The 26,521-nt window shown below is 37.2% G+C and overlaps 2 protein-coding genes across 5 annotated transcripts in view; both read right to left on the reverse strand.

Annotated features, from left to right (window-relative positions):
- The window catches only part of cenpf (centromere protein F), a 31,075-nt gene extending 15,184 nt beyond the window's left edge, over positions 1-15,891 (reverse strand). For all 4 annotated transcript variants that reach the window (XM_028015494.1, XM_028015493.1, XM_028015492.1 and 1 more), the window contains exons 1-20: positions 15,820-15,891; positions 12,848-13,019; positions 12,645-12,770; positions 12,380-12,450; positions 12,159-12,295; positions 11,992-12,083; positions 11,037-11,304; positions 10,738-10,940; positions 10,538-10,663; positions 9,220-9,348; positions 9,003-9,125; positions 8,780-8,915; positions 8,575-8,704; positions 7,751-8,030; positions 7,473-7,679; positions 5,252-5,460; positions 3,777-3,906; positions 2,805-3,083; positions 1,650-2,237; positions 714-845 (exon numbers count right to left, since the gene is read on the reverse strand). In XM_028015494.1, the coding sequence (XP_027871295.1) occupies positions 714-845; positions 1,650-2,237; positions 2,805-3,083; positions 3,777-3,906; positions 5,252-5,460; positions 7,473-7,679; positions 7,751-8,030; positions 8,575-8,704; positions 8,780-8,915; positions 9,003-9,125; positions 9,220-9,348; positions 10,538-10,663; positions 10,738-10,940; positions 11,037-11,304; positions 11,992-12,083; positions 12,159-12,295; positions 12,380-12,450; positions 12,645-12,770; positions 12,848-13,009 (3,528 nt within the window). In that variant the 5' untranslated portion in view covers positions 13,010-13,019; positions 15,820-15,891. The remainder of the gene's footprint in view (positions 1-713; positions 846-1,649; positions 2,238-2,804; positions 3,084-3,776; positions 3,907-5,251; positions 5,461-7,472; positions 7,680-7,750; positions 8,031-8,574; positions 8,705-8,779; positions 8,916-9,002; positions 9,126-9,219; positions 9,349-10,537; positions 10,664-10,737; positions 10,941-11,036; positions 11,305-11,991; positions 12,084-12,158; positions 12,296-12,379; positions 12,451-12,644; positions 12,771-12,847; positions 13,020-15,819) is intronic.
- Positions 15,892-16,620: 729 nt separating this feature from the next.
- Positions 16,621-26,515, reverse strand: smyd2a (SET and MYND domain containing 2a). The gene is made up of 8 exons (XM_028015536.1): positions 25,241-26,515; positions 23,946-24,013; positions 23,068-23,170; positions 22,875-22,985; positions 21,390-21,510; positions 21,119-21,293; positions 20,337-20,445; positions 16,621-19,427 (listed from the first exon to the last, which is right to left on the reverse strand). The coding sequence occupies exons 1-8, from the start codon at positions 25,355-25,357 to the stop codon at positions 19,344-19,346; spliced, it is 888 nt and encodes a 295-aa protein (XP_027871337.1). The 5' UTR covers positions 25,358-26,515; the 3' UTR covers positions 16,621-19,343.
- Between the last annotated feature and the right edge of the window lie 6 nt (positions 26,516-26,521).

Here is a 26,521-nt window from a genome sequence, read left to right on the forward strand (position 1 = left end):
AACATCAACATTTGATTGACTGATTTTTTTTTTGGATTAACCAAATATGAATTTGATAGATAAATATGATAAATTGAACCAGGTGAGGCTAAAACTGCCTCTTCAGGAGTTCTGGGTGAAACATATTTACCAAACCTTTTTTTATTTATCCTTAAATGCAAAATGCATAAAGTTTTTCTTAATTTCTGCTCTGACTATGTGGATATTTAAAAAAAATGACCCTATTGGAGTTTGTCCATGACACTTAATGACTAATCAAGTCCAAATTGATTATGATTAATTTGATTAATTATTTCAACCCTAAATAATTCATATGATTATGGAAAAGTTAATTTACTTCAGTAATTCTAAAATAATCTTCAATATGCATCCTTTACACTCAGAGGAATATATTTAAGCATGTTTTCTGATTATTAAACTTCTATGCCTTGCAGTTGTTAATCTCAAAATATAATTTAACATAAAATTCAAAAATTAAACAACCTAAAGGGACACAAATCACAGACTGCTGACTTGACAGTCATCGACAATGATAGTCTATAAAAAGGGTATTGCTAAAGAAGCTGGTAGAAAAGCATCAAACAACAAAGAAAAAAAGAGTTTGAGGGCGTTTCATACGGTGTCGACTGCAGCTGAAGTCAGTCCTTCCAGAACCTGGACTATTAACCTCGAGAAAACTGCTTAAGAGTAATAAAAACAAAACGTAAACCAACCTGGGCTTTGCTTTCCTCCAGCATGGCCTCCAGTGACGCTATGGTTCCCTTCAGCTCCTCCGCCTGACTGCCCACAGAGGTCATGGCCAACTCGTTGTCCTCCAGGTCCATCTGCAGCATCTCCAGCTGCACCTTTATTCAATAGATACATGCTTTGAAAGTAACTGTTTACATACAAACAAGCTAGTAAATGTAAATCGTTAATAAACCATTAATCTTTGATTAATTAGTCACTGATTAATGGTTTATTACATTTAGATTAGTTCGAATCGATTAACTCAATGCTAGACCTTCTTTTAGTGTTGTAGTTCGGCCGCCGTCCAGCAGAGGGCGCCGCTGGTCATCCTTAAGAGGAGCCAGTTTTGATACAGAAACAAAGATGGCAGCTGTCCCGGCATGAGAAAGAGACAACGGTCCAAACAGTTCGGAGTGGGGGGCAAAAGGAACTTAATGCGATTCAGTTTTGAAATACAAAATCTCCACAAACTCCTTACATTACGTAATCACATTAACAGCGCTCATTCGGCCGAACTGTAAGGCGGAGCAACGTCAACTTCTCAACTTTTATTTTTCTATTCAGCGACCTAAGAGATTCCTGTTTTGTTATATTTTATAAATATGCGAGAAAACCATAAATTTCTGTTTATTCAGTCAGTATGTAATGCAGCTGGTATAAAATAATCCTCCATTAGGTTTTTTCTTTTTAAAATCGGAATTCTAAATTTAGCCTTTCGTCTTACGGAATGACGTTCAACCCCCTTGATACAAGAGAAAATGGCCACTAATCAATTAATCCACTTTATATTAACAACAAAAGAGTCAAGACACATTACCACACAACTATCACATTACACAATGCTACTTTAAAAAGTAAACATAAAGAACCAGGGCTTGGTTTTTTACGCCATTCTGGATTTGAAGACCTTCATAACTAACCTTGATTTTGCTCATGGCCACCGTCTTCTCCTTCAGGAGCTCAGAGGCTTTGGCCTGCTCTGCCTCTGCTTTGTTCAGCTTCTCTTTCAGACTCTTTATCGTGTTGTCTCTTTCTTCCAGGCCGCGGGACGCTGCAGACAGAGTCGCCTTCATTTCTCGGATATCCTCCCGTCTAGAGCTGGACTCTTCTTTGGCTGTAGCTACTGATTTCCTAGTGGCTTCCAGCTGCTCTTTGAGGCTCCTCTCCTTATTGACGAAGTCCCCAACCTCTGAGCTGTGGCTCTCAGACTCTTTCCTCAGCTTCTCAGTGAGATTATTGATCTGATCCTCCAAAGCAGTGATAAGTTTCACTTTCTCAGACAGGGTGACCACCAGATCAGCTTTTATTTCATTTGCACAGCTGAGGCTCTTTTCTGAAGCTTCAAGAGATTTGTTAAGGTGAGCAAGAGACTGGTTGACCACGTCCAGTTTGTTTTTCAGGACAGGAACCTCCTCTGCTTCTTCCTGGTTTGCAGCAACCTGCTTTTCCAGACATACGATCTGTTCCTGGAGAGCGTTTATCCTTTCAGTGTGACTGAACTGCAGGATCTGAACAAAGATGCATAATTTAAGTCTCAACAACAAGAAAAAAACACACACAAACTTTTACTCAAAAAGTTTGAGTAAAACGTTTTGAGTCTTACTCACAATAACTAATTGTGCTGGACGATAGATTGTCCTAGAATCATTGTGATAAACGATAATATTGTTGTTTTAAGACCATTTCCAAATATAATGGTGATAGCACAATAACACATTCTCACGTTCATCCAATAAACTTTAAATTCTGATGAACATTTAACACTGAAATTTTAAATATCTAAAATAATTAAGCAAAACAACAAATAAAATGGATACTGAAGTCTCTATAAATCAAAGTATCCTTCAAAATAAAGGGATTAGTTGAGACTAAAGCACCAGATTGAAGACTTTTGTCATCCAGTTTTTGTTGGATAAATCATATAAATAGAAATTATTTAGTTTGTTTTAATTTATTACGCGATTAAATGAATATTTGCGTATTGCGACAAGCCGATTGTAATCTTAAAGATAACAAAAACAAACCTGGAAACCATTTTTAAAAAAAGGATTATGCAGCTTTTTTTTTTTTTTTACCTCTGCTTCTTTCTTCATCTCTTGAAGTCGATTTTCCAGCTCAGCCTTTTGATTTTCCAAGGAGTGGATCCGAGCTTCAGCCGCTCTGATCTGCTGCTCCGTCTCCTCGGTGCGGCTCCGCTGGTCCTTCAGCTCCTCCTCCAAGCGTTTCAGCTCCTCTGATTTCTCCTCGCACGTCTTCGTGAGCTCCTCCTCCTTATCGGACGTCGTCTTAATTTGTTTCTGCAGCTCGGCTCCCAGCTGTTCCTGGACCTTCAGGATCTGCTCCATCGAGGTGATCTGAAAAGGGGGGGGGGGAAACTAGTTTAGAAGTTACTTTTATGGATTTTATTTGGGGTTTAGGTGATAGACCAGGACAAAAAATATATATATATATATTGTTGAAAATGGATCAAAAATGTACCGCACACAGAGCAGAAAATCAGCCAGTACAAGTAATCAGACTTTACTTATTTTATTCTTTTTTAGCGCTAAAAAAGGAGACACTTACCCTTACAGACTAGGTGTGAATGTGACCGAGTCTATACAGCATCTGATCTAAAACGGGAAGATTCGTTTACTATACTACGGATGCACCTGGTGGTCATCTGATGTCTTACGTCATTTTATCAACTAAGTTTCTATTTCCTGGGAGACGGGAGTCTGAGGAGTTTCTATAAGTGTTACAATTACAAAGGGCCTTTGTGTGAGAATATGAGAGTGTAGTGTGTGAAAGCATGTGAATGTATTTGACCTTGATAAGCGCCTCAACAATATATATATAAAAAAAGCAAAAGTCAGAGGGATTAATATTAATACATTTTAAGACACTGTGTGAACTACTAAAATAATAGTTTGTAACTTTACTAATCTAAAAATGTTGGACTAAAAATAAAAGCATATTCAGAATTTATAAAGCAAAATGCTTGTAATTTCTGCCTAGGAATATCTGGTGAGATGAGGGTTTTTTTTAATGAGCTCTAAATAAAATACTTTGTGTCTGGAGAGCAGCAGCTCCTGCTGGACTTCCTCTGCCTGCAGCTTGACGCGCTCCGTCTCCTCAGCCTGCGCCGAAACGCTCTCCTCACACCGCTTCAGCAGGACGGCCTTCTGCTTCACAAAGCTGGAAAAACAACACAAACCAAAGGCATCTGAATGATGGATCAGCTCTAACGAGGGCTGCAGCTCATAATTACCAAAGTAACTGATAATTCTATTGATTGCTTTGACAAACACTAAAAAATGCAGCAGATTTTTAATTTAAGTTTTAGAGATTCAATGAAAAGGTGCAAATAAACAAATAATAAATTTTTTTTTTTTTTTTTAGGAAAATGAACATCTTCCTGGCTAAAATGCAACAACGTAGCATTCCTTTAGTGAAGGCTTGATCATTTGCATCCACAGCCAAAAACAAAACAAAAAAACTTCTTACTTGTGTTAAGGAAATATGGCTATTTTTGATTGTTTAATATAGTTAAGCTAATGCCATGTGCGTTTAAGTAGATCAACATTCCTATTTGGACAAGCTGATGCAAGGTAAACGATCAGAGATAAACATTCTCCTGGCAAGGCTGTAACTTAGAGCAGCCATAAAACACTATGCTCTTGAAAGGCTTTAAATTAGTAGGCCATAAAGAATATCTTCCCCGGCTCACAGGTCAGAGGTTGGGGGTTTCCCAGGAGCTCAGAGTTGCATCTGGAGTTGATCACAACTTAGGAATTTTGGGAACACTTAAGGTTTAATTTCTGATATACCTTTTTAATATTGGTAGCAATAGTGTGTTAGATTAAAGTATATTACCCAAGCTACAAGTACTAATCTAGTAAATCGAATGTATTTGAAAATGTACTAACTATGACAAATATCAAGAGTCATTTTAGTTATTAAAGTTATAAGTTATTTTCACAAAACCTATCTTGCTCCTCTGCAGTCAGCTTCTCCAAAGATTTGACCCTTTGCTTTATCACAAACAATAATGAGATAGAAGTCTTTTTCAACCTGTAATACTTGTGAAAATCTCAGTCATCTCTGCTTGATTTAACATCAATATACTTTAGGGATTAACTAATTAATAACTGCAAAGAAAAAGGTGATTAATAAAAGATTTTTTTGTAAATTCGAACCACTTGAGGAATTTTGAGTTTAACATAATTATTTACAAGGCTTGTTTTTAAATCTTAAATGTATCGAATTTTTTTTTTTGCAGTTTTGGCTTAATTTCTGCTCTGTGTGTTTTGAGTTAATTGATCACTAAATTAGTTGGTAAGTGCATTAATAATCGATTCATCACGACTAATCATTTCAATAAATGCCCCAATGAGGACAGATCATTTATTGCTCAGCATATTTAACCTCTACCTCATTATAGCTATAGAGCTTTATCTGTGTTAATAAAAATTCAAACTCATTGAGTTTCAAGCATATAAAAAAGGGAAGATTTTAAGTTTCCAGAGAGTCCGTGTCCAACCTGTCGCTCTGCGCCTCCTGCTGTGCGGCGGACTGAGCGAGGCTGTCCTTCAGCTGGCTGACCTCGGCCCGGCCCAGCTCCAGCAGCTGGTCTTTGGAGCGCAGCAGGTCGCACGCGGCCTGGTGCTCCTCCTGCAGCTCGCAGCTCGTCTTTTCGGCCAGCTCTGCTCGAGACGCCTCCCTCTGCAGCCGGGACTCCAGCTCTTTCACCTGTTTAAAAGAAACGAGGAAAACGTTTCCTGTCACCTCAACGCAACGAGCTTCAAGGAGAGTCACATCCGGTTCTCAGATCCTAAAGGTTTCTGCTGCTAAAATCTCTTCTTGCTTACATTGTAAACTTTCCGAACAGTAAAATTCAAACACTTTCCAAGCATCAATGTTAGGCCTGTCAGGATAACAAATTTTGCTGGACAATAAATTGTCCCCGAAATTATTGCGATAAATGATAATATTATTGTATTATTATTTAGTTTTTAAGTAATATAATGAAATGGCTTAATAATACAAGAACCCATCCTCAAAGATAAATAAACGTTAAATTTAACACTGGAACTGGAAGACATTTTAAATATCCAAAACCAAACAAACAAACACGACAGAAAAAATAATGAATGATAAAGTCCCTGAACACCAGACTGAATAATTTTGTCATCCAGTTTCTGGTAGAAAAAGGAAAACGATTATTTAAATAGAAATGATTGAGTTTGCTTTAATTTATCAGGCAATTAATTGATTTATTGTGACCGACCTAATCAAAGTAAGTTTTCAAACTTTTCCAGCATCACTAAAAACAACACAAATTAACTGTAATGGCCAAATCCATGGCCACACTCTGATGTCGGTAACTCTTTTTTTTATACAGTTTATTTTGTCATATAAATACAACACTTTAGTTCCAATAAAAACATTTATTAGTTAATTTGAGTGCATTTGTTCTATTTGTTAGCGCGTACATTTAGTTAGCATATGTATTTATATCAACTTAAAGTTAATTTTGTTTGCTTAAGATTAATTTTGTTTGTTTTCCCGCCGGTACTTACCTGCCTTGGAGTTACCAGACAAAGGATGGGGGCCAGAGCTCAGCAGGCTTAAATGCTGATTGGACCGAACCACTAGTTCCTGCTGGCAGGGGGAATTTGTAGCTTCCTTGTTTAGATAAGTTTTGTATTTAAGTAAATTAGTATTTAAAGTTTAATATTTTTGATTTTCATCTTTAGGTCTTTAGTTTAGCCAAACTTAGCTGTACTGTTATTTGTTTTTGTGTTATTTGTAATTGTATTCTGTTTAGTTACCCCTATTGTGTCTTAATTGGTCTGATCAGCCAGTATATTAACCCCTGTGTGTCATTTCTTTGTTAGGTCAGTGATGTTTGTTTGTGCAGCCAGTTTGTTTACATTTTTTGCCTGAGTTCAGTTTTGTTTCTTTGACCTCTTTTATAAGCTCAGTTTATTTTTTGTCATTTATAATCTTTGGATTAAAATAAAAAACCCTATTTTTCCTAATATGTCCTGTGACTCCTCCTGTTTTTAACTCGGTCCATCACAATAACTAAAGAAGAACGTTTCAATTCCTTATTATACCATTTATTACTGTTATTAATTATTGTGATAGTATTCTACAGCAGGAACAAGGTAAAATAAAATATGGCCTTTATTTTTATGTTTTATATATCTCTCACACACACCCTATGAACCCGACTGAGAACAAAACAGTTGCAATAACCTTTAATATATAAAATATAAGCCAACATTTATTGCAGTTACACAGATCATTAAGTCATTGAGCCATTAGGAATAATAAATATTTACTAAAATGAAACAATCCAAACAAATCATGTTAAATTCCCTTCCTGATCAAATAAAATTATTAAACACAAAATACAAAGAAAATCTCTAAAAAATGTTCTTCATAGGTTTTCTGGTATTTAGTAAGTAGAAATAATTTCCCTAATTCTAACTGACCTAAAACAAGAAAAGTTTAGTTTGATTTGTCTTCAGACAGCGATTAAAAAATATATCTCTGACTTTTTATCAGGTGTACAAAAATATCTGGTTTCAATTGAAAATAATGTTTTCTAAACCTACGCTTTTAATTAGATGCTAGATTGTTTTATAAACGTCTCAGGGTTCATAAAGCATTTTTAGCGCCTTTATGAACCCTGTTACTCCTAAAGGAGGACAGACCGAAGGTTTTTTAAGGCGGAACCAGAGTGTTGGTCTCACCTGTCCTTGGAGCTGCGCCAGCTGCTTCCCGGCGTTCTCCAGGTCTTTGCCGTGTTTCTGTGCCGCTTCAGAGACGTGGAGCTGAAGCTGCTGGTACTGATGCTCCTTCTCCTCCAGCTCTGTGCTCCTCAGGAGGAGTTCTCCCTTCAGGGCGTCGATGTGGGCGGACAGACTGGCTTTGTCTGCCTCCGTGGATGAGATCTTGTCCTGCAGTGTAAAACATATACACGTTTAATTTCTTCCTGAAAAGCAGCAGGATGTATATTGGTGAAACTCACCTGGAGTTCATTGTTGGCCTCATGCATCCGGCTCGCTTTGCCCTCCAAAGTGATAATCTTGTCAGTGAGCTCCTGCTGCGTGGCCTCGGTTTGGTTTATCAAGTTCTCCTTGTTTTTCTTCCACTCCAGCAGAGCCTGGTGCTCCTGTTTCACAGCCTGGCACTCGTCCCGACTCTGACGGAGGTTTGATTTCAGCTCTTCGCTCTCCTGCTCTACGACGGTCAGCTTGTTGCTCAGCTTCTCACTCTCCTGCTTCTGCTTTTGAAGCTCATTCTGAGATCTGCAAAGAAACGAATCTGTTGTAATGGACTGAATGTAAATGAAAAACTGCAACAGGACGGGCAAAAGGCTTGATTACAGTCAAAATATAATTTATAGTGATAAATTATCAACTGTAGAGTATAAAAACAACTAGTCCATCGGTTTCCAAAGCAGGTAAGTAATTTTAAAAACTAAAATAATTAATATTTTAGTCCAACAAAACTGAAGAACCAACAGCACTGTAATTGTCGGGGCAGCGTTAATAGAAGAGGAAGATGGCAGAAATGTTGATCTAAAGGAAAAACAGATGAGCTTCGTCTAATACGGAGGCTCGTTTTGTTTTATTTTCTCCACCTCGTCGCCATTTGCCTCTGAATTTGAACGCTAACTCAGAACTGCAATCTAGTGTTCGCTTCGCCAAACAACACGGCTAAATTAGCACAACGCTCATTTCTTCCTTCATGCTTCTTCTTCTTCTTTTTTTAAATTTCTCAATTTCTGACATAGAAAACCATAATCTATCATAAGCAAAAAGAAAATGTTACGACTTGTAAGATGTTTACTTGTCATTCCTGGCCTCTGCATCAGAAAGCGTCTTCTTCACGTGTTCCAGCTCTCTTGCTGCCGTCTGAGTCTGTTGCTCAAGTTTTGACTGGAGTCTCTTCAGCTCCTCGGCCTGTCCTTCAGATTTCGCTGAAGTACGAGAAAGAAACCCGGTGAGAAGACACGAGTAGGACCCATTAATATTTATTCCTGCTGTTTCGGTACCTTTCAGGTCCTCCAGCAGCCCCTGGGTGCGTTTCAGCGACTGCTGTGAGATCCTCTTCTCCTCTTCCAGCTGAGTCAGCGACCTGCTGCAGCGGTCCAACTGGATGGTCACGCCGTTCTTCTCTTTCTGCAGCTCCTGAGGGGAAGAGGACATTTTGAAAATAGGCAAATCATCTTGCCAAAACAGAAAGTTATAGACAGGAATCTATGAGTTTGTGTGTACCTCCATCTTTTTGCGGAGGTCTTGCTCTTTGGTCTGAGTCGCCTGCAGGCCTTGTTCAGACCGCAGCAGCTTCTGCTTCTGCTCCTCCATTTCTCTCTCCATCTGACTCTTCTGCAAGCGCGTCTAAAACGCAACAAGTTTCCACAAAAACCCAGTGAAACAGTAGAAGTTGTACCAGTTTTGCGTCGCTCAATAAAACGCAGAAGTGAGACGCTACCTTCTCCATGTCCGCTTGAAGAACATTGTGGTCTTTTTTGGCCTGTTGGACCTCCTGTGTCAGCTTGGTTCTGGTCTGGTTGAGCTGCTGATCCAAAGCCTGATGGGAACTCTGAAGCTGAGCCAACTCCTACCAACCGAAAAACAAAATATAATAATAAGTCAGAATTTAATGTTTATGCATTTTCCCCACCGTAACATTCAAGAACCTTTCAAGCATTTTCAAGGTGAGTTTTCAAACTTTTCCAGCACCAAACTTTGGAGATTAAAAACAACACAAATGAAAAAAAAGACAGTTTCATTATATTATACATTTTATTACTGTTATTAATAGTATCTCGTGATAGTATTCTACATTCTATCTAAAATATAACATTTTATGTTTTGAAATATCTCACACACTCTTCTAAACCTGACGAATCCTAGAACAAAACACTAATTTAACGAAAAAAATACACAAATTTCAATAATGTTGTTTAGCGTTTAAAATATAAGATCAATAAGAATAATAAATATCAAATATTGAAACAACGCAGTCAAGGTGAATTGAATTAAAATTAAATCCTTAAACACAATATGCAAAGAAAGTTACAAATAAATTTCTTGACAAGTTTTCTGTCATTTAGCAAAGAGAAATAATTGTGGCAATTATAACTGACCTAAAACAAGAAAAGTATAGTATGATTTAAAAACTGTGTCTGTCTTTTTATTAGGTGCATGAAAACGTCTGGTTCTATTTCATCCCTACTGACGGTTCTCTATCAGATTATCATACGCTGTCAGAATAGGATACATGCAGTGAGTACGCATGCCTGCTCATGCGTACTAAGAAGTCCGACCGTCAGAGGAGTTGTCAGCTCAGCATACGTGGCAAGTTATGACAAAAATAAGTCATTAAATTGTTTTCAATAACTAGATAGATATACATGCATTGTCGTAGTTTTAACGTGTATTTAAAGCAGGGTCTAGCTGCAGTCAACTACAACACACGCCGTGTGAAACTCGCCTCCCTGTTGCTTGGTGATGGTCTGACTAGTTAACCACCAAGTCAGGATGTCATACAGCTGATAATAAAGTGTATGAGGATCTACGTCATGATTCTATGTTGCTGATTAAATAAAATCATATGGTAATGACAGCGTATACGTGTCTGACGGATATAGCCGTGAGTTCGTGCTAAGCATGACGATCTGACAGCGTATGCTGATCTGACAGAAAGCCCGCCGGTGGCGGTGCTGAGAGCACTGAATGCTCCCTTCGCGCCGTTCAGCAGTAACATCAACAGAGTCACACCTGCCACATATGTGACGTTGTTTTACCTTCTGACTGTTTCTTTCTTGGTCTTTGAGTTTCTGCTCCAGAGCTCGTCTGCAGCTTTCAGCGTTGTGCCTCTGGCAGCTCATCTCCTCAGAGACCTGCTTCAGCTTCTGCTCCACCAAGGAGCACTAACACAACAGAGATCATTTAGCGCCTCTATCCCAGTAGATGATGTCACCAAACAGAAACAAACCCCTGGTACCTTTGCCTCCAGCTGCTGGTGGCGGTCTGCAGCCTGGCTCAGCTCGTGGCCGGCCTTGGCCAGCTCTCTGTCCCGCTCCGCCAGCTCTTTGCGGGTTTGGTTCAAGTGAGTTTGGAGTTCTTGCAGCTTCGACGTTTGGTTACGAATTTCCTTTTCCTGAGCAGCCAGATTCCTCTCCAGCTCTGACACACGTCCACGCAGCTCTGATCGTGAAAAAAAAGGAGCCCAAACAGGTTTACAGGGCATTTCTCATGTATAACATATCAAACTAATTAACTATGAAATCCATGAAAGCCCACCCTGGTTGAGGCTCTTCAGCTGCTCCGTCTGCTGGGTCGATCCACTGGGACTCTGGACGGTTCTGGACGAACTCATCCGCTGGTTGGGTTTGATCGGCGTTTCCTCATGGGCGTCCCACAGAGAAGCACCGCGTCTCTTTAATGGCGTTTCCATCGTATCCTGGCCCCGCAGGCTGTGGACCTGATCCTGCTGTTGCCATGGGAATATGGATGACCCAGCTTGGCGGGCGGCGATGTCCTTGTGGCTGACGGATGACTGATTCAGCAACTGAAGGAGAACAGACACGGTGAAGGCGACTTGTTGTGGCCCCTTAAATAGATCTACTGGTTATACAAAACATGTTTGTTACATTTTTTACACAAAAGTTTGATTTTAGTTTTGGTCAGTTTGGAGTTGCTTTAGGGCATCTTGTCACTTTAAATCCCAATAAGCTTCTGCTGGTCACAATCCCAACTCAACATTTATGCTCACACAGGAAAACGGCTGCAAACAGATGCACAATTATACAACCATACATCTTTGAAAAGCACAAGTGGAGCCTCCTGCACAACCAACATGAATGTAGTAAGTGGTTTCTGGCTGGTAAGTCATCGACAAAACACTTCTCTTTTCCGGCAGCCATTGTGCAGCAAATACAGCAGTAAAACCAGGTGACCAAACATGCTGGAATCCCACTTGAGTTGCTAGGTAATGGGCTGGACTTGGCGATAGTTACTAAGAAACGGCACAGTGCCCATAGAATGTGACTTAATAATCAAGAGGATTTTGAAATGGCTCATTTTCTAAACACCAAAAACATTAACTTATAGCCAAAAATTGCTTTTTAAGTGATGGGGTTGTTTTTAGAAGCAGTTAAGTCCCAAATGGAAATACAAAAACATGCAAAATACAAATTTTGCATAATTGTTAAAACTACGATTAAAGAAATCAGACATCAGGAAAAGTAAAACTCACCTTGACCTGCAACATTTTGAGCTCACTTTCCAGCTTTCTTCTTTCTTCCACTTCATGGTTGTACTTTTCCTGAAGCTCGTCCAGTTTGCTGTCTGCAAAGACACACGAGTGAGACCTGCAACTATGACCGCCCAGACGAAACACAAAGAACCTGCAAGCCAGGATACCTGGCTGTCTGTGTGCAGCGACAGGCGCTGGCGTAGCAAAAGTCTTCTGTGGCGTGCTGAACGTCTGCAGGTCAGAGGAAGAGGTGGACAGCAAGGAAGATCCGGCAGGTTGAGAGCGATCGAGCTCAGTTTTGTACCTGAAGGAGGACCGACACGTTTGCTAAAAATAAAACAAACAATAATGGTCCTAATGAGGCAACAGGAACCAAAAGCAAACCCACTTCTTGAGTTCTTGCTCCAGACGATCTATTGTCTTCCTGCAGGAGTTAAGTTGACCCTCCAGGTAGCTCACCTGAGTCCAGGGGGGTAAATCAGTTACAACCACACATTTTTACCATTTTCAGCCACAAAGTTCAATGTATTTTATTAAGATTTTACATGTTAAAGCAACACAAACTATGACTTATTTTTCATGACAATAAATACAACAAAATGTTGCTAGAGAACCACAGCCTACATTTCCTTGGTTTCATGTGAGAAACGGACCTGCTGCTCTTTGACTCCAAGGTCATGAACCACCTTCTGACGAGTTTTCTCCAAAGCATCACATGACTCAATCATCGACTGGTTTTCTCTTTTCAAAGCGGAGATCTCGGTGCGTTCACTGTCCACCTGAAGAGCGACGTGTTCAAGTTACTCAGGAAAATGTGTCAAAGTCACAAACCCTCTCACTCCGTGTGAAAACTGACCTTCTGCTTCTGTTTCTGCAGGGCAGCTTCCAGAGAGTCCAGCTGAAACTGCTTCTGTGTCCTTTCCTTCTTCAGTTTGTCCAGTTGGACCTCCATCTCCTGGATCTTCTGCAGGGCTTTCCCTGGAAGTCCATCCTTCCACTCCTCCACCGCCCAGCTCATGGCCTAAAACCTCAACCAGAGACACAATCATTTACTCACACACGTAAGAGACAGAACAAAGCCAAAAAGCCGGACAAGCAGCTGGTTGAGCCAACAAAACTAGTTTTGGTTTTACCTTTAAATTCTGAATCGACCCACCAATCCAAAATTGAAATCTAGAACAAATTCAATGTTCTAGAAAGTTACTTGTCAATTTCAACCCATAAACCAGGTGAAGTCAGTTCCACCTCAAACTGCCATCAGGTGACATTCAAAACCAAAACCCAAGGAGATCACGGCCCTCTGGGTCTTAACTCACCAGTTCCTCCAGTTAAAGGGAAACAGACCCAGGAAAAGACAACAAAAAACTAAGAGTTATAAATCATTTCTTTTTAGGCATGTTTTCTTCTTTAGTGGACTGTAATACACAGACTTCTAATTTATGCTACTGTTTGATATTATTATAGGCTTTGTGCCATTTTCTTGTATTGGATATAATGTGTTTTAATTTGCCTTTTCAGAACATCAGTGCCGAATGAACAAAATTAAATTAGTGTTTGAATTTATGCTGTCATGGCTAACAACGTTTAATCGCATAATAAATTCAAATGAGCTTGATCATTTTTGTTCTGATTAATATTTATTGAAGGGCAACTTTGTTTACAGAGACATCATAATCCAATGATTTTGGTTCAAGTGGTTTTTATTTACATCTCATTTATTTCACTTGGTTGTTATGTTTTATTTTGGATATTTAAAATGTTTCATTTAAGTGCTCTCTACAAAATTAAAGTTTCTTGGTCTTTGATAGGGCAAGTTTGCGTTATTATGCCACTATTTATAAATTACGTGAAAATAGCCACAAAACAAAGTCATTTATTGCAATAATTACTGGGACAATTTACCGTACAGAAAAACGCGTCACTGTGACAAGACTAGTCATGACAAATATGTGTTACAAAGGTTTAGTAGCATATCATAGATCCATATTGTTATGTCTACATCAGGTCTTAAAGTTAAAAAATCCCATATGACTCTCTTGTCAAAGTAAAGAGTTCCCTTAAATAAGTTAGAATATTTAAATTTTTCTGTATTGCACATCATGATAACAACAATGTGTATTTTATTAGAGCTGAACTTTAAACATAACCAACTAAGCTAATTTGACAAAGTTCTTAAGATCCTGATTATTCAAATAATGAAAAGTATTTCAAACAGGATTTTTGGCAAATTAAGGCCTAAAGTTATCAGGAAAACGTGCAGCTGCGACGCCTCAGCTAAAAATTGTGACGATGATGATAATGATGGTGATGATGATGGTGGTGATCGTACAGCGCCTTCATCTCTGTGAACTTTGCATCTGAGCCACTAAAACTTCCATCAGGTGTGATCATTAAGGTTAGACTCAGTCCAACTGAAAATTATATTATTGATACGCACAACCTGAATGAAAAACATTTCAAAAGAAAAATAATCTTACCAATAAACAATTATTTTAGTAATCGATTATTCCATTGAATTTTCAGACAATTCAGAAAACAAATGGGCACATTCTGCAGATTTTTCATTTAACCACCCGAGCCTTTAAGACATCGTTAAAAGATTGAGAAAAACAAATAATTCATTTCATTTTTTTTATTACCTAAAATGCAATAACACAGCTTTCCTTTAGTAAATTTCCACCAAGTTAAACTAAAACTGACAGTTTTGAGTAAAACATAATTCCAGAAAATGGTGTTATTAATCTAAAATATTATAATTTGTACAGTTCTGGCATAATTACTACTCCGAATAATTTGTTTTTTTCAGCTCATTGCCTTTTCTGAGTCTGTAGACTCCTGTTAACTATTAATCGATTAGTAAATTAGTTGACAATTTTAAAAATCGATTCATCACCATTAATCTGATTAATAGTCTCCGCCATACTTATCAAATATGACATCCAAGCAATCATTTGTCACAATGCACACGTTGATAATGTAATGATGACTGAAAATCACCGTAATGTGCAGTTAAAGGGAATAAACATATTGGCTTTGCTTCTCTAAATGTTTGGTTTCTTGGTAGATCTCTTTAATAAATAAACAACTTTTTCTTTTGGGTTCACTGCAAACGGAGACGCCAAATAAAGTGTGATATCCAGCTACTGAAATAAATAATTATTAAAAAAATATATATAGGAATACTGCAATATTTATAAGCAGAAAATGGGTCTGAGTTTGTATGGGTTAATAACTTTAATTATTTTTAAATCAAATGTTTTTGTTTTGATCGTATCACAGCATGTAGATTTTGTGGAAAAGCTTATTAAAACGGATTATATTTGAATAAAACAACGACAGAAAAAGCAAAAAATATATATTTTTGTTTAAATTATATGACCATAACCTACAGATATGACAGAAAACGGTAACAATGCAATGTGTGATCAGTAGGTCTGTTTGTACTGCAATGAGGTCGGAAATAAGCTAGCAGAATTAGCACCATTAATCGACATCAGTGCAAAAATAAATAAAAACTGCAAACATGAATAAAATATATTTTTGAAGGATTCTGGGCCAACAAGCACACATTTGAAACATGAGGAGTGAAAACACCGTTAAAGAAAAGCATTAAAAACGTTCAGCTACAGTTTCTATTGTCGTTTATCGTTAAGTTGATCGTGTTGAATTGTTTCAACGAAAATATAAAACCTAACTTTAACTTAGATCTTGACCGATCCACGGCTTGAAGATTGACAACTCTAATAAATACGGACTCATATTGTCTAAATAACTTCAGAGATGATTTTAACATATAAAGATAAAAAGGATAAACTTGCCTAGACTTACTTTGGGCGCGACGCTTCTTGCTCGACTTTAGAAAATTCAAACTGTAGTTTAGGAAGCGTTCGTTTCCTTACCTAAACGTCCATTGGCCCAATCAAATTGACGTCACGACTCATACAGCACCTGATTGGCTTACTTGTTACTGTTTCCACAGTGCCCCCCTGCGGTGTCAGTATGTCAACACACACTACAAACAGAAATGTCCCGTCTGTACTAACAGAAATAAAGTAGCTTGGTATCATCAAGACCCAGTCAAACTCAAAAATCTAATTTAATCTCGATAAATTAGAATATCCTTAAAAATGAGAAATATATTAGCAATAGTTTGATCATATGGATGCTTACATTATGGATGTTTACATATGGATGATTCCAGAATTGCACCGACTATGGTAACAGCATGTTGGAGTTCTGATTTGCTCCGTTTGTAGACTTTTGTTCATAATATTTTTGTTTGGAGAATTTTTCACCCTGGTTTTGGATGCTGTGTAGTGGGAATTGACGTTTTTTTTCTTACAGCTATGACGTGTAACCTTGGAAACAAGGTATTGTTTTTACAACTAGGTGCAGCTGATTAGTATGTCATCATAATCAACCAATATTATACTACGTGTTTTTTTTTTTGTTTCTAAAAAAAAAACAACTTTCACAAGCAGTAATTTTAAAGCAGAATGTTTCACCTTTTTCTGCTATGGGGTATTGAACAGCACGATTTACGAGAAAAAGAAAAAAACAACATGGAAGAAAATAAAGTGCTGTGATTCAAAACAGTTTCAGTTAAAAAATTTGAATCGATAGAGTACAAATAGTTTAATCATCATTTATTAGTTTTCATTTAAAACATAATGAAAAATTATAGACTTAGATTTTTTTTTTTGCATTCCAACAGAATAACATTCATGCTTGGTAATTTATTCCAGAAACATGCAGAAAGGATTACAAAGAATTACAAAACAACAGATTCGTTTGAACATCCGAGGGGGGAAAAAAAAAGTCTTACTAAATGCTGCGCTTTAAATTTGGACAGACAGTCCAGACAGTGTTTGGCTTGTGCAAAGCCTCTGTATCTTCTTCTCTTGCAGAAATCTACAAAAAAAATGATTATGTGGGCTGTACTGAGCTGCTGAATTGGTGCTTTTCACATTACAGCTATAATGCAGGCACCATGCAGATGCATCGTTTTTTTTAATAGAGTTGACAGTCACATAAGCAGGAGATGCTACAAATACAACCACAGAAAACTCCTCGCAAGGTTATTTATGTCAGTCTGTAGGCCACATTGATGTGGTGATCTGAATTCACTGAACAGTAAACAAAAGAGGAGAAGCTACTGGTTTCTGATGACAATCCACTGACACCGAAACTGTCCACTTCATGTACAAACCATGTTTAAGTTTGTCTTTTGACATCATTTAGTCACATTGAGAATACAAAACAAGAGTGCAAGGAAAACCCTTAGATAAGGCCCAGGTGATCTTTGCTTCAAAGCTTTCATTGCCTGTCAAATTAAGAGCTAAAACATCAACAAAAAAAAAACAAAAAAAACATAAAGAAAGTATTTCTCAATGGTTTTAGGAGATTTATACTGCAAAATCAAAAAATGCTACCAAGTATTTTTGGTCTAGATTCAAGTGTTAATATCTAAGTTAACACTTAAAATAAGAAAAAACTAACATACAAGTAACTTTTCAGCAAGAAGCAGTAGTTTGTTTTAAATCAGTGATTCCTAAATATTGACTAAAACATACTGGTTTCACTAGCAGCTTATTTCACTAAGAAGACATTTCCTCATTTTCTAAGTGAAATAATATGCCAGGGAAACCTGTAGTTTAAAAAAACTATATTAATGAATTATTTACTCAAAACAAACTACTATATCTTGCTGAAAAGCTACTTATAAGTTAGTTTTGTCCCATTTCAAGAGTACTGAGATATTTTCACTACATACTAGGCCAAAAAATACCAGGTACATTTTTATATTTTTTTGCAGTAAGTCTACAAAAAAGCTATAATTTTACAATCGGCACCTGCCTCACACTTTAGAGTGAGGGTTTGTATCTGCCTGAAAGTTATAAAATAGACTTGTCTTGCTAGTATTTAATAATTTCTGCTGTAACAGTTTTTCACAGGTTGAACTGTTTGGATTTTTCTGATGCGCTGTGGTGCAAATTAAGCAAAAAGCATCAAGTTTATAATTCAAACATGACAGTAAGCACTGAGAAATGTGAAGCAGGAACATTTTTCAAAATTACATAAAGAAATATTTCTTATAGAATGTAGATATGTAACCTTGTTAGTGCATGTTAACGTCAAACCCAGACTGATGAGAATATGCTTTTCTAGAAAACTGCAAAAAACAAAACATAATAAAAGGCAAAATACAGAGTTTCTGCTTTTATGACAGAACTAGAGGCTCCGGTTTTGGCCGGATCCTTGGCAGAACCTCTCAGAACATTTGGTCAAATCTCAGTCCGCCGTTCATTCCCAGGCCCCGAGTGTTTCGCTTTGGGTCGGTTACTGGTATCCTGATCTGCCAAGGTCACACAATCAGTCAACTGCCGGTCAGCTGGCTGAATAAAACCTACACTCTGCTCATTTATTTGTAATAAAGAAAAAAATCTATTTGGAAATATTTCCAGTTGTGAAAAGCACAAACACTGATTATGTAAAAACTAAAGCAGCATCAACATCACCCTTATGCTACTTCGCTGCAAACTGGACGTCTGTAATGCAGCCGACTGCAGGCTTGCTACTCGAGCAGATTGTCCGACTAATCGGCTAAAACACAGAATGACAAAAAAAATATACAGTGTTGTTTTCAGCTTTGATGTGATATTTTTCTTATTCTCTTCTTTTTTGAAAAGAGAACAGCCAAGACATGAACTGATCACTTCATTTGACAAAAGACAAAGAGAAATATAAACAAATGCATAATAAGTCGAGCATGCAACACCTCCTTTCAACAAACCAAAACGCGCTGAGAGACCTCTCTGTTGCTACAGAGTGTTTGATGCATGGTCAGTCTTAGTGTTAAATCACAGTTTCACTGAGAGCATGTGCGACCATAAACTGTGCTCTGGTGGTAAACAGGCAGGCTGTGACTCAGTAACTAATCTGGAAGGACACATGCAGCTCGCAATGCTGCAAAAACACAAACAGTGTGGAGACGAACCCACAAGACACTGGGTGGAAAAGCAGGACGAAGGTGGAAGCTACCAGACGAAACCTTGACTTTCTTCAGAAGGCAGCTTTAAAAGGCAGGACTATGAGTTTAGTTTGAGGATGAAAAACAAAATACTACAGGTGTTTTTAAATTAATTCAAAAAAGCAAATCTAGTTAAAGTCCAGTATTTGAAGAAGTCAGGGACAGATAAGAAATATAATCCAGTCAGAAGGCATGTGCATAAAGTGAGGCAGGAAAATAAAAAAGGTGTAAAAACAGAGGTAAAAGATGCATTCCATGCTTTGAAGAAGTGTGTTTTGTTGCTTTGTAAGGAGGTCCCAAGTTTGATTTTCGTTCTCCTCGTTTATTTCTGATCCAGGATTTCCCGTTTGACCTCTGCTACATAATGGTGGTCTTTCCCATGAGCCACCTCCATGATGGCCAACGCCTGAGGAGAAATAAAGAGATTATTGACACACAGACTTCTCAGAAGAGACACTCAGAAGGCATCCAGTCAATACATTGATTTTATGGATTAATCAAATTTTAATTTTTTTAGGATTCAGTTTTTGGTAAATCTGGATTTTTTTCCATAGTTTCCATAGTTTAGAGCCGCCGTCTAGTTTGACAAGCATTTTTTACAGTTTATATTTATGTGGACTTTGAATTCAGGTCAAGTCTACAGCAGAATAACAGGGCCGGGCTACAATCTCTTAATTTCTAAATTATGAGAATAAAGTCATAGTACAATAACGCAGTCCTAGTAAAACAAGAAGTTGTACGACAATGAAGTCAAAAATAGTCCAAAGCTCTTGAGAATAGTTTTAAACGGGATAATGGAGGATCATTGTTATGACAATGTGCTGAAGGCTGAATCTCGGAAAGAGGAGGAGCTTCTTAAAGAGACAGAGGCCTAATTTAAAGGCGTCTAATTGTAAAGTAAAAAAATTTTTTAAGTTATGTTTGATATAAACATTGTTATAATAACTACGTGCCAGGAAAATACATAATGCCTGATTTTTTAAAGCTTGAAACATTTGCTCAGCACCAACATCAGCGCTACACTGGGCTTCACTTCAGTGTTTTGAATAGAATGGTACAGGGAGTGTTTAAAAATAAAAAACATGAGCACAAATATCTTTAATTTGGTTTCACCAGACACAACATTGCAAATCAAAGTTTCTCTACAATCTGTTTTTAGAGAGAAGATGTTTCCTGCTGGCAACTCTGCCAAAGAAGCCATATTTTCAACTTCTAAAATAAACATACAAACTTTAAAATTAGGATTAAATTTTTGGTAAATCTGGTTGTAAAAAATCCTGGTTGTAAAAAATACACGAATGAAGACCAAAATTACCTTTTTCAAAGCTTTGACACCTTGGGATTTCTTTTCAAGCCCCAAGTAGAGACGGCCCAGTTTCAGGTACATGGACGCCACATTCAGAGAGTAGGTCGGGTAGTGAACACTGCGGAGAAAACGGCAATGCATCAACCCAAGAAGAGGATAATCATGGAGTTACTGAGGCAAACGGTTTTGTTTTGATGTTTCAATAATTAAAAACACAGCTGCCTTCAATAGTAACAAAAGGAAACTCTGGGTTTAAAAACCACAGAGGTCAGGAGGGTTGAACATGAATAACAAGAGAACATTTAATATAAAGCAGCAAGTGGTTTCTGAATGGCAAGCAACAAACGTGCTGGAGTTCTGCTTCGGTTGCTAGGTGACGGGCTGGGCCTGACTGGGGTTGCTAGGTAACGGTGCAGTGGAAATTCCAGACACCAAAAAAAAAAAAAAAAAACATCAACTTATTGTCTTGTTGGACGGTTTTTATAAAGCAGGTTTTATTGTATTTAGAAACAGTTGGGACCCAAATGGAAGGATAAAAATGTCCTAGATGTGAATTTTTTATATATATTTTAATATAAATAAAAGGAAATGGTGGGTTTTAAATCACAGAAGTCAGATGAGTTGAGCATGGAAAAAAAAGAGCTCATTTAATATAACTGCTGAGGTAAATAGTTTCATGAAGACTAACTGGAATACAAGTGTTACTTGAGTCAAAAACCAACTCTGCTCTCAAACGTCTCTTCAAACCTCTGAATGGACCTTCTGGTTTAGGACGCATCACATCTGCTCACCTGTACGGCTGAACGATTTTCTCCCCGTAGCTCATGGCGCCGTCCCAGTCCTGCATGTAGAGACACACGCCCATGGCCTGATACATCATGTGCAGCATGTAGACGTTGGTGTCTGCAAAAATAGCTCCCATCTTCTCCAGGCTGAGCTCACACATCTCCAGCAGCTCGCTGGGATGTGCAACAGAGTCAAGGAGTAACGACAAACAGCAGGAGGCAGAAAGAGACGAGACAGGAAAGCGTCATAGGGAACGCTCTAATGAGAACAGGATATTTTTGTAGTGCTTGGCTCTTCTGAACTCTTCAATGACATTTTTGGCATAATGGACCATAGACTGGATTTCCTTTGGTTCTGGTGGAGTGCTCAGCTTCCTGACTTCCGTTTTTGCTTTATCCTGCACAACGAGAAAAGCAGTACATAGTCGTAAAGTTTCCAGACGGAAACTATAACACAGAAAACACTGGTATGCATGTATTTTTGTGCTGCTTTTAATAGTAGTAACATACAATGCCTTACAAAAGCATCTACTTTAACCTTTTATGCAACTTAAATGTGAGCGATTTCATGCGATGAGCAAACCAATTAATTTGGTAAAACTTTATTTGAAGGAATTTTCATAAGACTCATAAACAAGACATGACACCTGTCATAAACATTAATGCTTATGACTCTTGTCACAAAGTGTCATTCTGTAAATAATGACACTTTTAATGGAAAGTTGCCTCTTAATAGACTTTTAGTGTAAGTTTTAATGCAACTTTGCATAAAAGTGTCACTATTTTCATTGAATGGTAACTGTTTTTTTGTTCATCCTTAAAATTAGTTTACAGATTAACCAGTGTTTATATTTTCATTTTTGATTCAAATTATTTTCATTAGCCTGACGCTTTTGTTAGCTTTATCTCTCAGTTTGCTATATTTTGACAGAGTGCTACACAGAAGCTGCTTTTCCTTATTAGGCTGGCAAACCAACTCAGCGGGTTGAACCACCAGGAAGGAGGGAAATTTGGTTAATACTTTAGTTTAATTTGACTATTTCTTTAGTGTTTCTTTGTTTGGTAGTTCAGTTCTAATAATATTTCTTTAATTTAATAAAATTATTTAGTATAGTTCTGACCAGTATTTGTTTGTTAGTTAAGCTTTTGTGTGTTTATTTAATTACCCCTGTGTTGCCTGCAGTGGTCTGATCTGCCTCTATTTAAGTTCCCCTCATGTTTTGTTTGCGAGGTCAGTTTGTGCTCCAGCTGCAGTTTGTTGTGTTGACCTCTGCTTTGGGCTCAAATCATCATTTTAGCACCATTTTTTGACAATTTTGTAATAAATTAAGAATATTTTTGGAAACCATTTGGTCTGTGTAGATGCCTCACTTTTTCCAAATAATGCTACGTTAACATTTTTAATGTACTTTTAATGCAATGTTGCATTAAAGTGTCATTATTTACCAAATGACACTTCATGACAACATTCATGAACAAAAACATCTGTCCTTCATGTTCGTGACAGATGTTATATCATTTATTTTCTTTCTTTTAGTTATCTGTTTTGACTGTTTATAAATGCCCTAAGAATAGCTGTACTACTAATTTTGTTTTACAGTTTACTGTACAGTAACGATAAATCAAACCCAATCAATCTATCAAAATATCATGTTTATAACATGATATGTCAAGCTTACTCACACCCCTTAACTATGCTGTTCTATCTCCATTTTGCTTTGGATAAAAAGAGTTTGAGAACTTCAGCGACGATCTCTCATACCTTAGACCTGGTGGTGCACTCGGTGCACTGACACATGAAGAAGTAGGACTCTAATAGCCTCTCTCTCCGGTCCTCTGTTGGATATAGCAGGTCTATGTAACTGTCAAAGATCTGCAAACATGAAATCAATAAAGGATAAAGAGGATGACATTTTTATTTACATTTTGGCAAAAACAGAAGCTTTGTCTTTTACCTCTTCCCCTGGGTTTATCTCTTGAACGGCTCTGACCTCCGCCACTGTGCCTTTATAGGTCACAATAACATTTGGACTACAGCTGTGGTTCATCAGCGCTACACTGGAAGGAGAAGGCATAATTTAAATTAATCACATCTAAAAAGGAGATAAAGATGGGAAAATGCCTGCACAACAGAAGAGAAGGTTATGTGTAGGGCTGAAACAATTAATTGGATTAATCATGACTAATCATGATTTATTGGAGTATAAAGACTCAAAAAAGGCAAACTGCTGAAAGAACAGGACACTGGAAGCAATGATTTAGCCAAAACTCTACAAAAATATAAACATTTTGCATTTAAGATGAAAATATGTTCAACCCAGGACTTAAGTGGAAGTTTTAGCTTCACCTGGTTCAAATTCTGTAAATAAAAACCAAAAGTGTCTTTTGCTGTCCAATTCTTAATTGGTTAACCCAAAAAATAATCAACAGGTCTGTCCTACACTGTCTTGATTTTAAGTCAAGAAGAAAAGCCTGAGCTTTTCCCATGTTGATGTTAAAAGTATAAATGCTAAGTTATTGTCTTTTATGTAATAAAATGTTTATTTTGTGATTTATAAAGACAGCTGAATGACTGGTTTATTTACATTGTTAAGTACTTTTAATAGTGTATAAAAATACTTAGGTGGTTAAATTAAAAAAAAAAAAAATATATATATATATATATATATATTTTTTTTTTTTTAATCGGCAAAATGTGGCAGTTTCTTTACCCAATTAATTGTCAGAATAATCAATACAACAATCAATTACAAAAACAATAATTAGTTGCAGCCCTGGTTATACAGAGAGTATTTAATTGAGAGTTTTTTGTGATGATTTGTAAAGTATTTACTCAGGAAAAACAGCTGATCCTAGATGGGAGAGCTCTTCGTCCTCTATGGTGAAACCATTACAGTTTACCTGCAAACAGAAAAAAAAAACAATAAAGAAACCAGAGTTCAGGTATATGATGACAAAGCAAGCATCGCAGACTAAAGTGCTGTGAAACGTCCGATAGGGTGGAGGACATCTTGCAGCGGAGATTAAATGTAGCCTTGAGATAAGAGGCTAAAGAGGTTGTTTCCATTAGTGCAGTGTGAAAGCAAAAAGGCCGCGGTTCCGCCAGACGGATCAAATTAAAGAGATAAGAGCTGCAGACCAGATCCAGTCGGCCAGCGATGAATAGCCTACAGCAACCAACATGAGCTCTACTCCTGCTGCTGACCAATATAAATAAAAACACTTCCGTTTCCCATTTGTTCGCCATTTTATTTGCTAAAGCTGTAGGAGAGTTCAGATATAATTTGAATGACAGCATCCAACACTAAAAAAACAAACTTTGTCAAGTTACAATCACAAACTCTGGAAAACACAAATGAGCACATAGTGTAAGCACTTTTTAGTAAATACTCTTATAAATGTGTTATTAACTGTATTCAGACCCTTAACTATGATGCCACAAAATAAAAACATTTAAAACTCTTTTAGCAACATTTGTCTGGAGCCACAAAAGCAACATGACCCACTAAAAACAAAGAGCTCATCGATTTTTAAAATGCCACTTTTGTTTGGTTTATGGTTCAATTAAAGAACCGCATTTATTAAAATATTTATGCACCATTATTGTTATTGTGTTGTAGAGATTTTAAACCGTAATTACATCAAGAACAATCCAGAAAGCTTTTTCATTACTATTTTTATTTAGAAACATTGCAAGAAGCATTATTTTTTTTAATTTCTATGGATTAAGAGATCACAAATAGTAAAAAGTGTCCTCATGTGTGTAATATCATCTGAGCATAAATCCAGCTGCTGCATAAGAAACTTACTAGAGCAGGGGTTTCATAACCTTTCCTTTACATAGCTGCACCATATTTTATTTAGGTATTTCAGGGTAAAGGTGGTGATTTAGATGCACTTCATTTCGGTAAAATATGATAAAGTTTGTGGAATGTGAAAAAGTTGATTGGTACAAATCCTTCTGCAAAGTAACACTTAGTATATTCAAATATTTATTTTAGAGTCAATACCGATGCCATTTAAGCCCCATAAAGGAAAGGCCGGTGTAACTCAGTAACCAAAATGAACCATCAGCTTCATTTAGTTTATTTTGTTAATGTTTCTGATCAAAACGTTCTCAGATTTTACCTGTGCAAAGAGCTCAGTGAGAGCCTGGTCGTCAGGGAGGTCACTGATGTGTTTGGAGTAGAAATGGTGCAGAGCCGCAATGTCAGCCTGGTTTAACTCCTCCTTCTCACTGTCCATCTTATCCAGATCTGTACGAGGCAAAAAAACAGGAAATCAATGAGAGACAGCACATGGAGGTAAAGAGTATTGAACATCGCAACAGAACATTACAGTGCCGTATATAAAGAAGAAGAGACTAAAGAAGTGATTTTAGACAGAAGTTTCAAACACTCTTCATTGTGAAACCATACTGATTAGAAACAGTTAATCTACAATTAATGGCTTATTAAATTAAAATGCGTTTCAATTGAGTAACTACCAGTGTCGCAGTTTGGTCGCCATCCAGAAGAGGGCGCCACAGGTTAGCCAATACGGGAATAAAAAATGGCGGTTAAGACGAAACAGCAAAGAGTAACGGCCGAAACAGAGTCCGGCGTGGGGCGCAAAATTCACTTTATGTGGTTCTGTTTTTACATCTACCGTAGTCTACAATCTCCTTAAATTTCACTTTAACATCGATCATCCAGCCAAACGTCATGACGCAACAATTATTCATGTGTTACGAAGGCGATAATGTAATGAGATAAGCGGAGCACTAAGCATTTTAATATGAGGAAAACGATGCCAATAATCACGGTCTTCATTTAGCGAAGTTTTAATATTCCTTTAAGATCAACCATCGACAGTATTACTGTATGAACTCGCTCTGCTCATGAGTAGTTAAGCGTTTCACATATTTTATTATTTTCATCTTTTATTTTTGGTATGCAGCAACCTGTGATGTTCCTGTTTAGCTATATTTTATAAATATGTTTAAGTTTAATCATGTGAGAAAAGCATAACTTTCTTTTTATTTAGTCAGTATTAAATACAGCTGATACAAAATAATGAAATGTAATGTTTTTACATGTATTAAGCATGTTCTGAAAAATGTGTGCTTTTATATTGAGAAAGATGGTCGGCCATTTTGATACAGGAGATTTTTAAGAAAATGGCTAGTCGATCGATAAGATGAATCAACTTTAGATTAATTTAGATTTTTGTTGCATTTTTTGTATTGATGTTACTTTTATGTATCTATAGTTGTTGTCATTTTGAACTATTGTTTATATTTTTTTGTTGTACTGCAGCCTTGCCCCTACTTCCTAGACAAATTTCTTCTATGGGGGACCAATAAATTATCTTATTAATAGATAACTTGCTTCCCCAGTATTGATGCATGTGCATCAGTATCAGGAACTA

This window comes from Xiphophorus couchianus, chromosome 4, assembly GCF_001444195.1.
Source record: "Xiphophorus couchianus chromosome 4, X_couchianus-1.0, whole genome shotgun sequence".
NCBI lineage: Eukaryota > Metazoa > Chordata > Actinopteri > Cyprinodontiformes > Poeciliidae > Xiphophorus > Xiphophorus couchianus.

Coding starts and splice junctions, on each gene's coding strand:
- smyd2a (XM_028015536.1), bottom strand. CDS start 25,357: ATGGACAGTGAGAAGGAGGAGTTAAACCAGGCTGACATTGCGGCTCTG. Junction 23,171..23,945: donor GGATCAGCTGTTTTTCCTGA/GTAAATACTTTA, acceptor TTCTCCTTCCAG/TGTAGCGCTGATGAACCACA. Junction 19,428..20,336: donor GTGTCAAAGCTTTGAAAAAG/GTAATTTTGGTC, acceptor ATTTCTCCTCAG/GCGTTGGCCATCATGGAGGT.